Genomic DNA, 14,751 nt, shown 5'->3' with positions numbered 1-14,751 from the left:
GAATGATAATGTGCTTATCTGGTGTTAGCTGTAATCTGTTTATTCTCTTATCGTGTGATTAATTCGCAACCACTGATTAGCTATGAGAGATGAGAGAGAGGTATTGCAGTTGCCTCCATAAAGTGTCTTGGGGACACAAGTCTACACAGTATAGCCACTTCTTTTTCAGTTATTGCTGAGTAAATTTACCTCTGATTTGTAGGCTATACACTCTATACACCCTGTCAAGAAAGTGCATTAAAAACTGTTGGGCTTACAATTTTTGTGACTTTTGTCCTCTTAATTGTAAGGGTCGGTAGATGTATAGTGGCAGCAAGAACCAGTCAGCTAAATCTTATTCATTCCTGTCAGATCAACAACTCCCTTTCCAGTCTTTGGCAATTTAGTTGTATTGTAATATGTGTATTTTTATCTTTACTGCTCACTTTTCAATTATTATTTTGGAGGAAGATGTTCTTTCTTTTATTATATCTAAAGAAGCATGCTGTGCTAGCTAAAACCCATAATTAACCATCTTTAAGAAAGAAGCTATTCCATATACCACATTCGACACTTGGAATATGGAGCCATGGAGTAACACATGCCAACATTGTAGATCATCTCAGCTTGTGAGCGATGTAACTAAATATATCCTTCAGTTGGCAGATATAAGAAACCCACCAAAGGTTAAAAGGTTCCCTCTCTGCAAATGGTAATGAGAAATACCTGAGGGAGGCCCTGGAAACTGGCTTTGGTGCAGGGATCCTGACAGTGTGTGCATGTGGGTCAGTCGGCGTGATGGACGAGGTGATCACAGATAGCCAAGTGGCTGAGCCCGCCCTTCCCTCCCACCTCTGGAAATGCTTCCACATTGAATCAAACCTGCCAGAGCTTTCTCTACCTCTGCCTTCCCTTATACTTCCCCCGCTGTCTGAATATAAAGAACGAAAACAGTAAAGGAGAGTGTACAACCCACTCTCCCTTTAACAGACTGCAAGGGGAGGTGAGATTAACAGGGCCTAACATAAGATTGCGGGGAGATCAGCAGCGTCAGAGGGAGCCAGAGAGTGACTCAATGAAGCCTGCATGGCACCAGATCTTCTGCTAATCTACTGGCTCCCTGGCTCCTCTGGACTAGCACAGCGATATGGGATGTTGGTATCTTTTAAACCACTCAGCTGTTATGCTAATGTCAGACTGACATGATCACAGAGGCTGTGCTTTTATACATGGTCATAGGGAGCAGAGATCCAGCCACAAGTTTGTGTTCAATATTTTTTTTATTTAAATGTGAACAAAAAGTATTTAACGGTGCGCCCGACATGTAAAATGCCAAAACAAGAATATTGTTTTTTAGTTGTGTGTGTGTGTTTAATTAAGATAGCATAATCGACTCCTATGTTAATTAAATGTTAATACAAAAATGTATGTAATATAAGATATTACATTTAACCATGTTAATATTTGTATATAATTAAAACATGTTGACTAAATATAATTATTATTTAAAAGTAGGCTACATATAAATGTATAAAATAAATATAAAATAAAATACAACAGAACATATAATAGAAATAAAATAAAAAAGAATGCTAACTGTATTTTAGAAAAAACTTTATTTACATGAAACAAATTAATTTACAAAGACTTGACATTTGTTAATTAAGTACTTCAACGTTATTTATTATTATTATTATTATTATATCATACAGTTGATGAACAACAAAACCTCAACCAAAGAGTAAGCATGGCAACCGTTGCTAGGGAGCGACAGGGCGCATCCTAAAGAGCAGATTTCTTTTTTGCTTTGGTAAGTCAGCCATATAAAAGGAAACTCCCTCAGTCAGGACTTAACGACAACACACTAGAACAATATATTGGACAGAAAAAAAGTGTAAACTAGCTTTATGCATCCTACACAAAGAGTATAGAGGTACTTGTCCTACATCTACATCTTTATGGGGGCGCGTCATAGTTAAAGCATAAAGACGTGCACGGGACGCTAATCTCCATGGTAACGCGTCATTTGGACAACAACAACAAAAACAGTGGGGGATGTTTAAGAGGTCAACTTCACTTCGTCCTGTTCCTCTAACTAACTGCCTCCATCTTTCCCATCGATCCATCTAGCTAAGTGAGTCAAAGTGAGTCAACTTTGTTAAATTAGTGTTAAATAAGTACAGGAAAACGTAATGTTTACAATTGAACGTTAATTTTCACACAAAAATAGGGTCAGATTGTAACACTAGGATAGCTAGGCTAACGTTTTATATGCACATGAAGCTGGATAAAGTTGATTTTTTTAATGTTAAGGTCCCAAAGATTAATTTAATTGCAGGTATAGATCGATCAAATGGCTTACTTTTGATTTCCCAAAAGAATAACCAGGTTTACTATTTTCCCACAAGAAAAAAAGAATAGGCCTAGCGATATCTACATAATGAACTGGTACAACTAATTGCATTTTTGAAAACATTTAAAAATGAATTATACTTGTTTGTCAATTTCTAATGGTGAATACAAATGTAAAGTTGCAGGGAAAAAACGACAGGAAATGTTTCCTCAACTTGTAGCTAGATAACAAGTACAATAGTGTGTCTCAAACCGCGCACTTCCGTTAGTGCACTTTGTACAAGTCTGAGGTTGTAACGTTACCCTGTCAACACAATACACCTGACAGTGGATACAGGTGCTACAGCTTGCTACAGTAATTGCTTTCTCCTGTATTATTTCACACCTGAGCCTGCACAGGTTCTTCACACTAGCTAGCTTCCATCTGTTATGTTGCAATTATGTCCCAGACACTGCAAAGTACTTTGTGTGTTTTCAGCACTGTACCTCAAAACTGGGAGCAACAGGGCGCTGAAAACCTCATTAGGCGCTGAATACAGTATGTTTTGCGTGCAAAAGAAGACAACTAGAAAGTTGCTAAAAAGTTGAACAGAAAACCTTCTTCTTTGTCATCCACTGTCTCATTTTTCAATCTGTCAGGATCAAAGGTGTTACGGGGGGGGGTAGATACAGAAATGAAACGACGGAGTCCAGGCATGCAGGCTTTTTCGACACTGTTGCAGCGTATGTCTACGAGGAAGGCCTCAAAGGTGACAGCTTAAACACCACGCCACAATAACTTGTACCATAAGAACTAGAAAATGACACCAGCTATATTCACAGCATTTTACCACAGTTTCAGTAAAGCAGCATCCAATACTCCTCCTCTGAAGTAATGCAGATTTACACTCTACACACAAACCCTCTTTGCTTGCCACCAGCAGCCGTCCTCCTGCAGCGCAGGGAAAAGTGCTTCGTCTGAACCAGAGAGCCAATTGAATAAAGATTCGGAGTCCTGCCTTCAGGCTATCTCCAGTGGAACCCGGAGCATGTCTGCAGAGCTGGCAATGACTTCAAAGATTCCCCACAGAGAAAAAGAGCCCCTGGCATCCAGATGTAAGTTTTTTTTTAGGATACAAATTGTGTTGCAGGTTATATAGCCAGCACACAACTGGCCAGTTTCTCACTATCTTCAGTTACATGTATTATACTTTCGTAACACAACTTTTTTTTCTTCTTTTTTTCCAATACAACAAAGTACTCCCCGCAAAGGATCACAACGATCACAGGTCTGAGCGTGTGAAACACAAAGGATCAAAAGGATCCACCCGTGGGCAAGCGAGCAAGCAAACACAAAGCCGAGACATCCTGAAGAGCAACAGCAAGATGAAACACCTTTTCAACAAAACAAACGTTGAGGATGTCATACCCCCCGAAGCTGAGACTATGTTTGCCTTCCTGGCAAGTACTGACACTGTCCCGCATGTTCCCACACGTGATACAGGCTCACTGTACAGTGCATCTAAAGAAGAGGAGGAGGCAGATAATGACCCATCAAGCTCACTGTACAGTGAATCTGAAGAAGAGGAGGAGGCAGATAATGACCCATCAGGCTCCTGTCAGGGCACATTTAGAGAGGCCACCTCTCCATGGCAAGTTTCTCGGTCAAGCTCAGCCTTGCGTTGCTTCTCTCACAGTTCACACTTAAGTACATCAACAGTTTCACCTGTTGGTCGTCATGGATACTGTCTTGGTCCTTTCCTGGAGCGAACAAGGCGACCTCATGCGGCATCACTGTTGTCTACCACTGACAAACTCAATAGGGGTTTTGTAGGCTGTGTGAGTAGCACTCAGCGGACACACCAACATCTCCATAAGTTTCAAAGCAGCTGGCCAAGCATAGCCTCTTCACACAGGACTGTCGGCTTCTGTTCTGCTACGTTTGCTGAGAAGCAAAGCTACCGTACCACTGACTACAAATCAAAGTCGTCTAATGAGTCCTGGCGTCTAAGTGCCTCTGGACAGGTAGATAATCTGAATGTGGATGATATGACGACGTGTAGTGATATCAAAGAGCGAGTACCCAGTCAAGAATGTCAAGGAGCCCGGGAAGGAGCTACTGCTGCCCAAAACTCTCAGTCTCTAAAGGATCGCAGCAAAGAGATTGTTTGCAGACCCAAACAAAGGTGATAGGAAGATACTTTTTTAAAACATAAATATCTGCAAGATTTTTTTTACCTATCTATAGGCTTTTTAATAACACACTGAATAGTTCTGACTTTACTGGCAACTGATACATTAAAGTATTTAATTGTACAGTTCTCAAAGACATCCTGATTCCGATGTATGTTAGGATTAGGGTATAAAATCTTGTTTAATTTGAATTGTGTCATGTCCTTTTTTTAAGGTTATTAGATGAGTCATCTGATGAGGAAGAAGGGGAGCAATGTCGAATCTGCCACAGTGGCGAGAGTTCACCAACCAACCCACTGCTATCACCGTGCCTGTGTTCAGGCAGTATGCAGTTTGTTCACCTCGACTGCCTGAAGAAATGGATTAGGGCAAGAATCGAGTCAGGTGAGTAGATAGGTATTGGGGGCAAGCTGAATTCCCCACAGTCTGAAAGATCTGATCACGGTTGATATTTACTGTATCCACTTTTCCAGGGTCAGGGCCCTATACTGTCAAAAGATGTGAACTTTGTATGGGGAGGCTGACTCTGGACCCGGATACACTTCACTTGGACGTTTACTACAGAGAACAACAGCAACAGGTAAACAGAGACAGAACTAAATTTAAATTAAATGAACTTGCTGCTTGAATATAAATATCAACGTAATTTATTAAAGCAATTTTGTCTTGCTCGCACCTGTTTTTAGATGTTGGGCAACCCTGACCTGTATGATCTCGATGATGTGTTTGGAATGCTAAGGCGGCCAAGACTTGTGCACGTAAGCACACAGTTGTTTTACTTATTCTTTCAACATACCACGGCACAAATGTGTGATGTAGGACGACCCAACCTGAAGCATACAAAGAGAATAATTAGCACTGTTTTATTAACTGATAGCGCTGAGGTATTTGAAGGATTACTACTATGAATAGATTGATATTTGTCAACAACGTCTTTGATATGTGAAGTCAAATTATTACCTATATAAATAAGTACATTAGGAGTCAGACCTCATGAAAACATATGATCGATATGAGAAGAAAAGTTAATGATTTTGACAATATCCTAATATTTGTTTGTTTGTCCCAATTTTTATCAAATTACCAAATGAAAAACATATACTTCTGTGTAGAATGGAAACTGACATTTTTGGTATCAAGTGGGATTTTTTAATTCTGTCCTCAGGTTCCGATATGGTCAATGCTTTCCAACCTAAGGAGAAGACTCCTCAGAGGGAGGAGGAACCCCTCAGCACAAGAGACATCGGACACATGATCCTCCACCCAACTCCTCTTTTTTTTCCACATCTTTGCTGATGTGGAACTAAACACACACGTTTTACAATAAACCACCATGCATCTAATTCAAGTGAGCAGATCAATGTGGCACAGGAAATGTAAAAGCAGTGGAGATGTACACACTATATTAGGATTGAGATATTGTTTAATACAATATTTATTATTACATTTTGCATAAAGTGTTCATAAGTGATTTATTCTTTCATTATGTGAGCTATTTCAGTACACAGATGTTGCTTTGTCTCAATCCAATCAGCTGATTTAGGTCCATGTTCTGCACTAACATAATACACAAGGTAAACACTGAAAGTATAAAGCAGGATTCAGTGAATGAGTGTTATCGAGACTCAAGTCTGTGTTACAGAGAAACTGGTTTCAACAACGTGCATCAATGTCACATTAGCGAAATCGCTGATGCTTCTCGCTGAGATTCCTGTGATGTGGCTCAGTTCTCCCACAACCTGCAATGCATTCAAAGTATTCAAAGTAAGCCTACATCAACAAAACAGTTTGTATGGACTGTATTTAACAGATTAAGTACTGTACATACTAATATTAGTAAACTTTAATGTGGTAGATTACTTTATATGCTTTGATATGGCTGCATATAACGTCCACAATTTTGACATTTTAAACACTGAAAACAAATAATATTGTGAATGCAATTAAGTTTTTAATACTTATGAAATGAAGTGTTTTACCTGTTCCAATGTTCTGACACAGAGGATGAATGTAGCCACGGCGATTACACCAACACCAAGAAGCATGCAGTCTTCAGTCACTGTCACAAACTTCTCTCTGTTTAAAGAGGGTTCATGCAGTAGTAAAGCCGCTACAATCAATATTGTTATGTTAACAATGGATCAAATGACTACGTGTAATGAAAAAAGCTGACCCTGGTAGTGAGGAACCCACAGAGTCATCACCCGACTCGGGCAGCTTTATAACATCTTTCATTGTTTTGGTGCACCTTCACTGCTCATATAACGTTGCTTTAGGCTACAGCAGACAGCTGCTTTGAGCTAAAACTCTCTAAAAACCCCTCTGTGTACTACCTGCCCAGCACCAAACGGTAGACGGACAAAGTCAGTCGCTAGCTGGTGGACATAGTGGAGCATTTAGTAGCTAAAGAGCCAGATACTTCCTTCAGGAGTTAGTGGAAACCACAACAGAGCTAAAAGGAGAGTCAATATTAGACTTTTTGGCAACCTTTTGCAAAGTTCACCATTTCAACTTGAAAGGTGCCAGTGTTGTGTTCACAGCTTGTTTCTGCTGCCTCTAAGTGGCCAGAAAATCAGTTATTTCATGTGTAATAACCTATCGCCCTACCGTTATAATTTAACTGCTCTGCGTTGGGGGGGAGACATGTCAAAATGGCAAAATTTGAAACCAAAACAACAGACAGTTCTCAGCTGGTCGTAGTTTACTCAACTGCCACTCTACCATGACAGTAAGCACCTGTTCCAAATAATCAGAAAATGGGGCTTAAAGAAAAATGTAATACCTCTGTTCTCTGGATGGGTTTACGCACTGAGTGGTGGTCTCTAACAAGGAGCCGTAGATGGCAGTCCTCTGTAGGCTGACAAACTGGAGGACATGGTGGCACAGTTCATACAGTTGCTCCACAGGGATGGATGGCTCATTGTGTCCTACGGAAGTTTAGTCACCTCTTTTAAAGTCAGTACAGCTGTTCAATGGATATGACTTGTTTGATTATATCCACAGAATCTGTGTTACATCCTAATACTTCACATAAATTGTTTAAATATATCTTACCAAGCACCTCCAGAAGGATTTCCACATATGTCAGTGGGTTAGGAGCATTTAGTCTGTATTCAAGCCCTTTTAAGACCATCAGCTCTGATTCCAGGACAGTCTGCTTGGAAACACTGTGGCCCACTGAATGCAGAAAGCGTACAGCAGTGTTGTTGTCGATTATCTAGAACATGTTTGAAGAATTATAGATTTGTGATGTTTCTAATCACAGGGTACTGAAAGTTAGTAATCGTAGGCATCGCCGAACTTACCTGACTGTGTAAAAACAGTTTGCTTGCAAGTTGCACGCAGGAGAAGACGATGAGGGGGAATTTCTCTTTGAGCTTGTCAAACACAGCATCCTCATAACTTTCTGGTTGATCAGCCGCTGCACCCTGAGGTGTGGGTGTGGTCAACAAATCTGTGAGGTGCTTGACCATGAACCTGGGGGAGATAATTATTCACATAGAGGCTAAACCATATAACCAAATTTCATTTATATGGGCTAAACAAATATAATAAGGGGTGTGGTGGGTCAAAGCAACAAAAAAAAAGAAGCTCCTTCTTACCTTTGAAGTAATTCAACGGCATGGTATCCAGCCAGTGGATCAAGTCTTAGTTCTTTAGTCATCAGGAAGATGTATTCTAAGTAAAACCAGAGAGGGAGGCAGGGGAACACAGACCAAAACAAAACATCAAATCTTCCTATTTTAAGTGAACTCAGCATGCTAAAATGTATTAAAATAGAGCCAATATATGTACAGGGAGAGATCATGTAGTTCTGTAAAATAAGATCACAAAAATATCAGTCATTATTCTCCAGATTGTATGGGTTATTCATGAGCTATTTGCAGTTATGCTAATTTGACAAATAGATGAAAAACAGAAATGAAAAATTATAAATATTTTGCATCATTTGTCAACATACTAATCATCCTCTAGATGATGAGCTAAAATAACACATCAGCCCAGAAAAACAGGAAAAAGGTAATTGAGTCATTGTAATGGAAGAATATTTGAAATTCAGATTATCTTTCCTTCATACCTTTTTTTTGGGGTGAAAACAGTTGGGAGCCATAAAATTATTATATTTAACAACCATGAATCACAACCATGCTGGGTTCTTGACACCACCCAGCAGCTAGCACTAGCTAAATTGTATATTGTGACTGGCCAGTTTTTCCATTGACCAGTCAGTTGTAAAGAAATTTAAAAATATTTTCCTAAATGAGTAAAATTCTGTGAGATTAGCAGGTTGGTAGTGAGCCAGCGCTGCTGCTGACAAAACATGTTAAAGAAACAGACAGAAACAAAGTATCCTCCATGAATTTATTTAGATAAAATGTATTTAGCTGTTATGTGAACATACAAAGAAGCATATGGTTGTAATTAACATTTCTTTCCATCTGCTCCTCCTAACTGGCAGGGTTTGTCTGCTAAGGTGCTGCTGGCAGCTGGGAGACTGTGCTACCTGGAGGACTTTGTATTAAAAAGTGGCCTCCATAATAACAGGGCTCACAATTCCAGGTGTATGAAAGACATGATGACAGTGTACAGTGAAGTATAATCCTCAAGTTAGTCAATCTCAACTGCTGACAAATGCATTAACATTACTGCAGAATGAGTCTGCACCTGGTCTGCCCCCTATAGTTGCAATAATTACATTTTACATACAGTACTGTAGGTCTACAAAAACCTCGTTTATATACAGTAATTGTAAATATATTAGCAACCATAAAATAATTTATATCATATTTGAAACGACTGTAGTAGTAAAGTCGACTATGGAGAATACAGCTGTAAAAGCATTAATTAGGAGGGAAAATAAGCATTCTGCAATGTGGAGGTTACACTTATTGTCACAGCTGTGTGAAATTTAAGAAAATCTAAATTGCACATAACACAATAGATGGCTTAAATCACCTGGATGCCCTATAGAGAAATTTGAGAAAATTGAATTTGAGAGATAATGTTAACTTAGCTAGTTACCTCGGTAAAAAAAGAAGAAAAAAAGGCATTGTTTCTCCAAATAACGGTTATAAATGAAACCCAGTTGAAAATCTGACGTTTGGAATGATTCGCATTTAAAACGGGCAAAATGTCACGTCATTACTCCATTAAAATGTATGTTAGTTAGCAAGCTAAAATGATTAGGCTAACGTTACATTTATTATTATTATTAGTAGCCTATAGTATTATAGAATTGTAAAGACAAATGATGTCTCTATGGTAACGTTAACGTTACTTACCCATTAGTCTTTTATCTTTGAAATGTCCGCTACATTTTGATAAACTGTTGAGGTTATCTTTGTTTCTTTTGTTGAGATTGACAAGACAATCTGTGAGTAGGTCAAAAGAGGCTTCTCGAAACTTAAAACTTATACTTGGGCTCGGCGCACAAAAAAAACTTTTCGCCATTTACACTGAGTAACGGTTGTCTTCTTTAAAGCACAAAACGTTACATCTAGCTACAAACAACGAAGTCTATAATTAGGAAATTAGAAAACCAAAATAAATAAATCGTTTCTTAGTCCTTTCCAGAAGATGGCGCTGTTCCCTCGTTTTTTACACTAGGACAATCCAACGTCTCCTAGTAGGAACCATAGCTGCCGTTGGGGCTCATTTGGATGTTGCACAGTTTTGCATATGTCTATGCATAGTACTTGGTGGCGCTCGTAGCGCTCAGCGCAGATCTCATAACATGCTGATGGTCTACTCGCAGCGTAAATAGACGGCTCCAGCTCAGCGTAGATCATTTGAATAACGGCTGCTCGTGTAACTGTTGTGAAACAACCCTCACTGATTGCAGACATGGCCGACCAGACGCCGAAGGAGTCCGGTGCTCGCGTTGCGACCAGGATAGACCCGATGAAAGATGGTCTTTCTCGTGAACAGATGCATTTCATCCGACAGGTAGAGCTCGAACAGTGGAAGAAGAAAACCCAGAAGCTGCGGACACGAAACGTTGTGACGGGCCTCGCCATTGGAGCAATCGTTATGGGAATTTGTATCCTTGCCAAGCACACAAACCACAAGGTGAACTATGTAACGTTAGCTTAGCATGCTAAAGTTACTCAGGTTAGATGACACAACCAGCGGTAGTTTATTACTGCATGTTGAGTTAGAAACTTTGTTGAATGTTAGTTGTAAGGTAAGGTATTTTAATGAGGTAAAGTCTAAAGTATACAGTATCTGTCTGATTGCTTCCTGGTGTTCCATCAACCTGTTCCCCCATGCGTCAGTTGGTATTTGTAGCAGATGTTGCAAACGTAAGATAACATTTAGCTGTCCCAGTGAATGCCCAGTTGTCTTGTTTTTAAACTGAAATATCAAAAGATACCCTTTTTTCTGGAGTCTCATACTCTTTGAAGCACGTTTGTCAGGAAAAGTCAGGTGGGCTTCCACATTTACACAATTTATATCAATTTGGGTAGACTAAATATTAGAAACCCCTCCCATATAATGCAACACAATTAAACTGCACCACAGCTCCCAAAATGACCGTAGAGATGAATTAACACTTTTTTTTTTAACAGTTTAAACAAAATTGAACATTACGACCTTCATGGACTTAGGAACTATTGCAGGAATGTTGAATTAGACTGCGTTAGTTTTAGCAAGGTGTACCCAATACTCTGGCAACTGAGTGTATAAGATTTCCCCAAAAAAGGTAGGGATTTTGTGTTTTAATAATGAGTAAAGACAACATTAAGGTCTTCACACAGACAGCTAAATCTCCTCCGTTTCCAAGCAATTGGATAAACACCTGACTGATAAACTGCTTATGTCACTCTTTGTGATGTAATGTTTTATACTTTTCTTCTTGCTGTCAAATACTCTCCTTGACCACTTGCTCCCTTACTAGACGGCTACACATTTTACTCCGTCTCCCAGGAGAGGATCATGGATGAAATTGATGAAGAGGCCAAGCGTGCAAGACTGCAGGGACCAAAGACCGGTGCCAACTGAGACGCATGTGTCGCCCTGTTTTTGGACTGCGTGTCTGTCCTGCGCTTTACCGTCTGAGAAGGGACTTAGGTGGACACTGATTCCACTGATTTATATTCAATGGCAGGCCACTGTTTTTCATGTTGAGAGAGCGGTGGACTTTGTATTGTCTTGATTGTGAAGGTTAATTGTGAGGTTCTGCTGCTGACTTATAACTAGACGTGTCTTGATTTTGATTAAGTTTGCCTGTCAGTGGAAAGGACTAATCCACTGACCTTACATGCTACCCAGAAGGCCAGACTGTAGAGTAATTACAACCCTTACCTAACAGGTTTTCAGCCCTGATCAAGTGATGTTCAAGGTGCATATACTCAATTTCAATCAGCTAATGATGTTGAATCTACAGTGGCCTTTAACAGCAAAGAAATGCCAGTGACACTGCTGAAATGACACACAGATTAACCTGTTGAAACATATTTATGTCAAAAAAGTGATAATTTGTAAAATAAAAATCTAATGTATTTGATTTTTTTTAAACAATTACGTGTGTGTAACTATTTATGCATGATAAAGAGACAGTAGTAAAGATGACATAAAAGCCGTGGTATTTACAACTGCATTTATTTTTGTCAAAATTTGATATAGTCTCATCTAGCCACTGAATCTTGAGAGTAAAAATATAAAATAAGACATTGTACAGGAAAGGCACAGATTCAGCATGGCAGGACAGCAGCAGCTTCAGAAAGCAACAATTATATATTTACATTCAAAATTGTTATTTGAATATATTATGAACTTTGGAAAATCTTACAGGAGTTTCACTGCCAGAAAATTCAGTGTGTGTAGTGTGAATATTTTATAAGGCATCAGCTACACATTCACAGCTTGGACTGATTTCTCTAAATCCCACAATGTACTAATTATTTAAAACTGTGGGAGGGTAGATTGTCATTACTGTGATCAAACCTAAACTGGAGAATATTCTCTACCTCCCTCGTGGAAAAAAGACAGGAAATTTTGGCTCTTCCTTAAGTGAACACAGTTTTATCCACAAATGTGTTAAAATGAGTGAGAACAAAAGAAGATGTTACTAAAGTGCACAAGGTGCTTGATCTACGGAACAAGCGACAAATGTGATTTTTTTTTTTTGCTTGAGCAAGAATAAAGGTTGCCGACGTTTTTAAGTTTCCTTGTAACTTGTAAACATGATCTATAAATGCACTTATACTATATATACATGTACAATCAACAGGAAAGAGCCAGTAGTCTAAAACCTAAGTGGATTTTTCACATCTAATCAATGCAAAGAAAATAATCATTTTTAATATAAACCAGCTATAGTATTTGAAAATTGATGTGTGATGTCTTTGCTAAAGTCTTCTGCACATTTAACCAAACCTTTTCCCATTTAATACTTTGGAAAAACAGATTTTCTTTCTTTTGTAGCTACATGACAACATTTCTGAAGCATTAAAATCTTCATATGTATGCACTGATCTCCTTATTGTACCTCTATACATGGAAAAGTCATTTTCACTACATCTAAAAATGTCAGGACTGCAGTTTAACTTCTCAGGGCTGAGCCTAGAGAATGTAGGTCATCCAATCACTAAAGAAACCAGTACTACAACAAAATACGTTCTTGAATAAATGAAACTGTGCAATGCATCTAGACTGTTCTGGTCAGCCCCTGGAAGGCAATAATGTGAGTGTATTCACTGTGCAGTCAGCAGGTGCTGAAACATTAAAAAACTACAGCAAATAAGTTGCAAGATTAGCCCATAAGTTGTTGTTTGCGTACAACAACGGTCAGTAAATATGTCAGATCTTCGCGGTGGTTCACATTACTGTGCTCAGATAAATTAACGGCAGTGAATCAGACATGCAGAAAACAGGAACAGGATCTTCACTCTGGTTCAAAGTCATAGTAAAGTGCCACCGGAGCTCAAAAGACTACGACTGCGCAGCACTTTGTACCACCACTCTGACTGCATTAATGCTAACAAGCTTGCTCAGAAGAAAAAAAAAACATCTAAAGGAACCTGTTTTGCAGAGTACCGTGTATCGGCTGCCTGGACTAAAGTTGATTCATTCTGAACCGTTTATTCTTATTTACAAAAGAGCAATAATAAACTTTATCATTTTTAACCATTAACCAGATTGGAAGGTGTTTTTGTTCTTCCGCTGCAACAAATTCACCAGATCTGACGGACGGCTGAAAGCTGGATTTTACAGTTCCTGTGTAAATCCAGCTTTATTGATGAAAGTTTCTATATACATATTGAAAATAGGTTGAGGTAAATGACCACTGGCAGAGGGAAGCAGTTTGCTGATCGGTGTGCCAGTGGAAAGTGTTAAAGTGATCCGCCTACGGGACGGGTTTGACCACTGCAGTTACACTTCAGATGAGGTAGTCCAGATATACAGCGTGCTTGGCTGAGAGTTTCTTACTAGGAAAATGAGAAGAAAATAAATACATAAAGTAAGAACAATGTTGTTTTTTTTAAGTTTAACAAGTAAATAATAGTAATATGAAGTTTGTAAAAACAATATTCACTCACTTTTCTACTGTCAGTGGCAAAGGTGACCCCTTTGCTTTGTTTATCCTGGGAGCTGCTGCTGCTGCCTCCAAGGGAGTTTCTCCTTATGATACCTAGCAAATCAAAACCATGTGTTTTATAACCCAATTAGACATAAGGTTGTCACATAGTTTCCAGGCAATACATGTGGGGATAGGCTTGCTAACCTGGGATTGGCAACATGTCCAAGCGCTGCAGGCTGTTCCTGCGGGACGAGGGGAAGGCGCCCCCCTTGGACAGGCGGCGCTGACGACTGGACAGCATAGCAGCAGGAGAGACGATGCCTGGGGGGGGGACCTTGCCCATCTTCTCATACAGCTCCTCAATCTCTCTCTTCTGGGCGGCCTGCAGGGCCTGCACCTCCTTTAGGTGTCTGATAAGGGACAAAAAGTAATACATTTAAGTGGTTGAAGGCTCTCTTCTGTTGCTGGGAAAAGTCAGGGAAACAGGTAGTCCTTGGAAATCGTGGAAGGCATGTGGATTTGAGGAAATTAAGGCCTCAAAAATGTGATGACTGGCTAAACCTTTTTTCTAGATTTCATTTTACTTGACTTCATTTTAAATGGTAGTGGTGAAGCAATGTTTACAGAATGTCTCCAATGTGAGGATTTGTTGCTTGTCTCTGTTTGATGTATTTATAATTTGATTATCTTTGGGATTTGGACTATTGGACAAAACAAGCAGCGAT

The 14,751-nt window shown here is 39.3% G+C and overlaps 4 protein-coding genes across 10 annotated transcripts in view; 2 read left to right on the top strand and 2 right to left on the bottom strand.

Moving 5' to 3' along the window:
• The first annotated feature begins 1,832 nt into the window (after positions 1–1,832).
• LOC114548690 (E3 ubiquitin-protein ligase MARCH7-like) lies at positions 1,833–5,846 on the top strand. 5 transcript variants are annotated; one of them, XM_028568715.1, is made up of 9 exons: positions 1,833–2,113; positions 2,810–2,869; positions 2,971–3,080; positions 3,252–3,426; positions 3,569–4,496; positions 4,718–4,887; positions 4,977–5,083; positions 5,190–5,261; positions 5,669–5,846. In XM_028568715.1, the coding sequence occupies exons 3-9, from the start codon at positions 3,006–3,008 to the stop codon at positions 5,756–5,758; spliced, it is 1,617 nt and encodes a 538-aa protein (XP_028424516.1). In that variant the 5' UTR covers positions 1,833–2,113; positions 2,810–2,869; positions 2,971–3,005; the 3' UTR covers positions 5,759–5,846. The 5 variants fall into 5 exon arrangements, with proteins under 5 accessions (XP_028424516.1, XP_028424515.1, XP_028424514.1 ...); XM_028568714.1 differs by having other exon boundaries at positions 1,833–2,123; XM_028568713.1 differs by lacking the exon at positions 2,810–2,869 and having other exon boundaries at positions 1,835–2,113.
• Positions 5,847–5,908: 62 nt separating this feature from the next.
• On the bottom strand, positions 5,909–10,778 carry cntd1 (cyclin N-terminal domain containing 1). Its single transcript, XM_028568717.1, has 7 exons — positions 9,786–10,778; positions 8,106–8,181; positions 7,809–7,980; positions 7,558–7,720; positions 7,286–7,430; positions 6,483–6,579; positions 5,909–6,242 (listed from the first exon to the last, which is right to left on the bottom strand). Exons 1-7 carry the CDS (start codon positions 9,952–9,954, stop codon positions 6,129–6,131), a joined length of 936 nt encoding a protein of 311 aa, XP_028424518.1. The 5' UTR covers positions 9,955–10,778; the 3' UTR covers positions 5,909–6,128.
• On the top strand, positions 10,131–12,664 carry coa3a (cytochrome C oxidase assembly factor 3a). Its single transcript, XM_028568718.1, has 2 exons — positions 10,131–10,543; positions 11,402–12,664. The coding sequence occupies exons 1-2, from the start codon at positions 10,348–10,350 to the stop codon at positions 11,503–11,505; spliced, it is 300 nt and encodes a 99-aa protein (XP_028424519.1). The 5' UTR covers positions 10,131–10,347; the 3' UTR covers positions 11,506–12,664.
• wnk4a (WNK lysine deficient protein kinase 4a) overlaps positions 12,087–14,751 on the bottom strand; it is a 45,514-nt gene continuing 42,849 nt past the window's right edge. For all 3 annotated transcript variants that reach the window (XM_028568708.1, XM_028568710.1, XM_028568709.1), the window contains 3 exons: positions 14,231–14,436; positions 14,046–14,137; positions 12,087–13,934 (listed from right to left, as the gene is read on the bottom strand). In XM_028568708.1, the coding sequence (XP_028424509.1) occupies positions 13,932–13,934; positions 14,046–14,137; positions 14,231–14,436 (301 nt within the window). In that variant the 3' untranslated portion in view covers positions 12,087–13,931. The remainder of the gene's footprint in view (positions 13,935–14,045; positions 14,138–14,230; positions 14,437–14,751) is intronic.

This window comes from Perca flavescens, chromosome 21, assembly GCF_004354835.1.
Source record: "Perca flavescens isolate YP-PL-M2 chromosome 21, PFLA_1.0, whole genome shotgun sequence".
NCBI classification, from domain to species: domain Eukaryota; kingdom Metazoa; phylum Chordata; class Actinopteri; order Perciformes; family Percidae; genus Perca; species Perca flavescens.
The sequence above is the reverse complement of the archived record's forward strand: the minus strand, read 5'-3'. Positions and strand labels throughout refer to the sequence as shown.

Coding starts and splice junctions, on each gene's coding strand:
- cntd1 (XM_028568717.1), bottom strand. CDS start 9,954: ATGGCGAAAAGTTTTTTTTGTGCGCCGAGCCCAAGTATAAGTTTTAAG. Junction 6,580..7,285: donor AACCCATCCAGAGAACAGAG/GTATTACATTTT, acceptor CTCTTTAAACAG/AGAGAAGTTTGTGACAGTGA. Junction 6,243..6,482: donor GTGTCAGAACATTGGAACAG/GTAAAACACTTC, acceptor AATGCATTGCAG/GTTGTGGGAGAACTGAGCCA.
- coa3a (XM_028568718.1), top strand. CDS start 10,348: ATGGCCGACCAGACGCCGAAGGAGTCCGGTGCTCGCGTTGCGACCAGG. Junction 10,544..11,401: donor AGCAATCGTTATGGGAATTT/GTATCCTTGCCA, acceptor CTCCCTTACTAG/ACGGCTACACATTTTACTCC.
- LOC114548690 (XM_028568715.1), top strand. CDS start 3,006: ATGAAACGACGGAGTCCAGGCATGCAGGCTTTTTCGACACTGTTGCAG. Junction 3,427..3,568: donor AGAGCCCCTGGCATCCAGAT/GTAAGTTTTTTT, acceptor AATACAACAAAG/TACTCCCCGCAAAGGATCAC. Junction 5,084..5,189: donor ACAGAGAACAACAGCAACAG/GTAAACAGAGAC, acceptor ACCTGTTTTTAG/ATGTTGGGCAACCCTGACCT.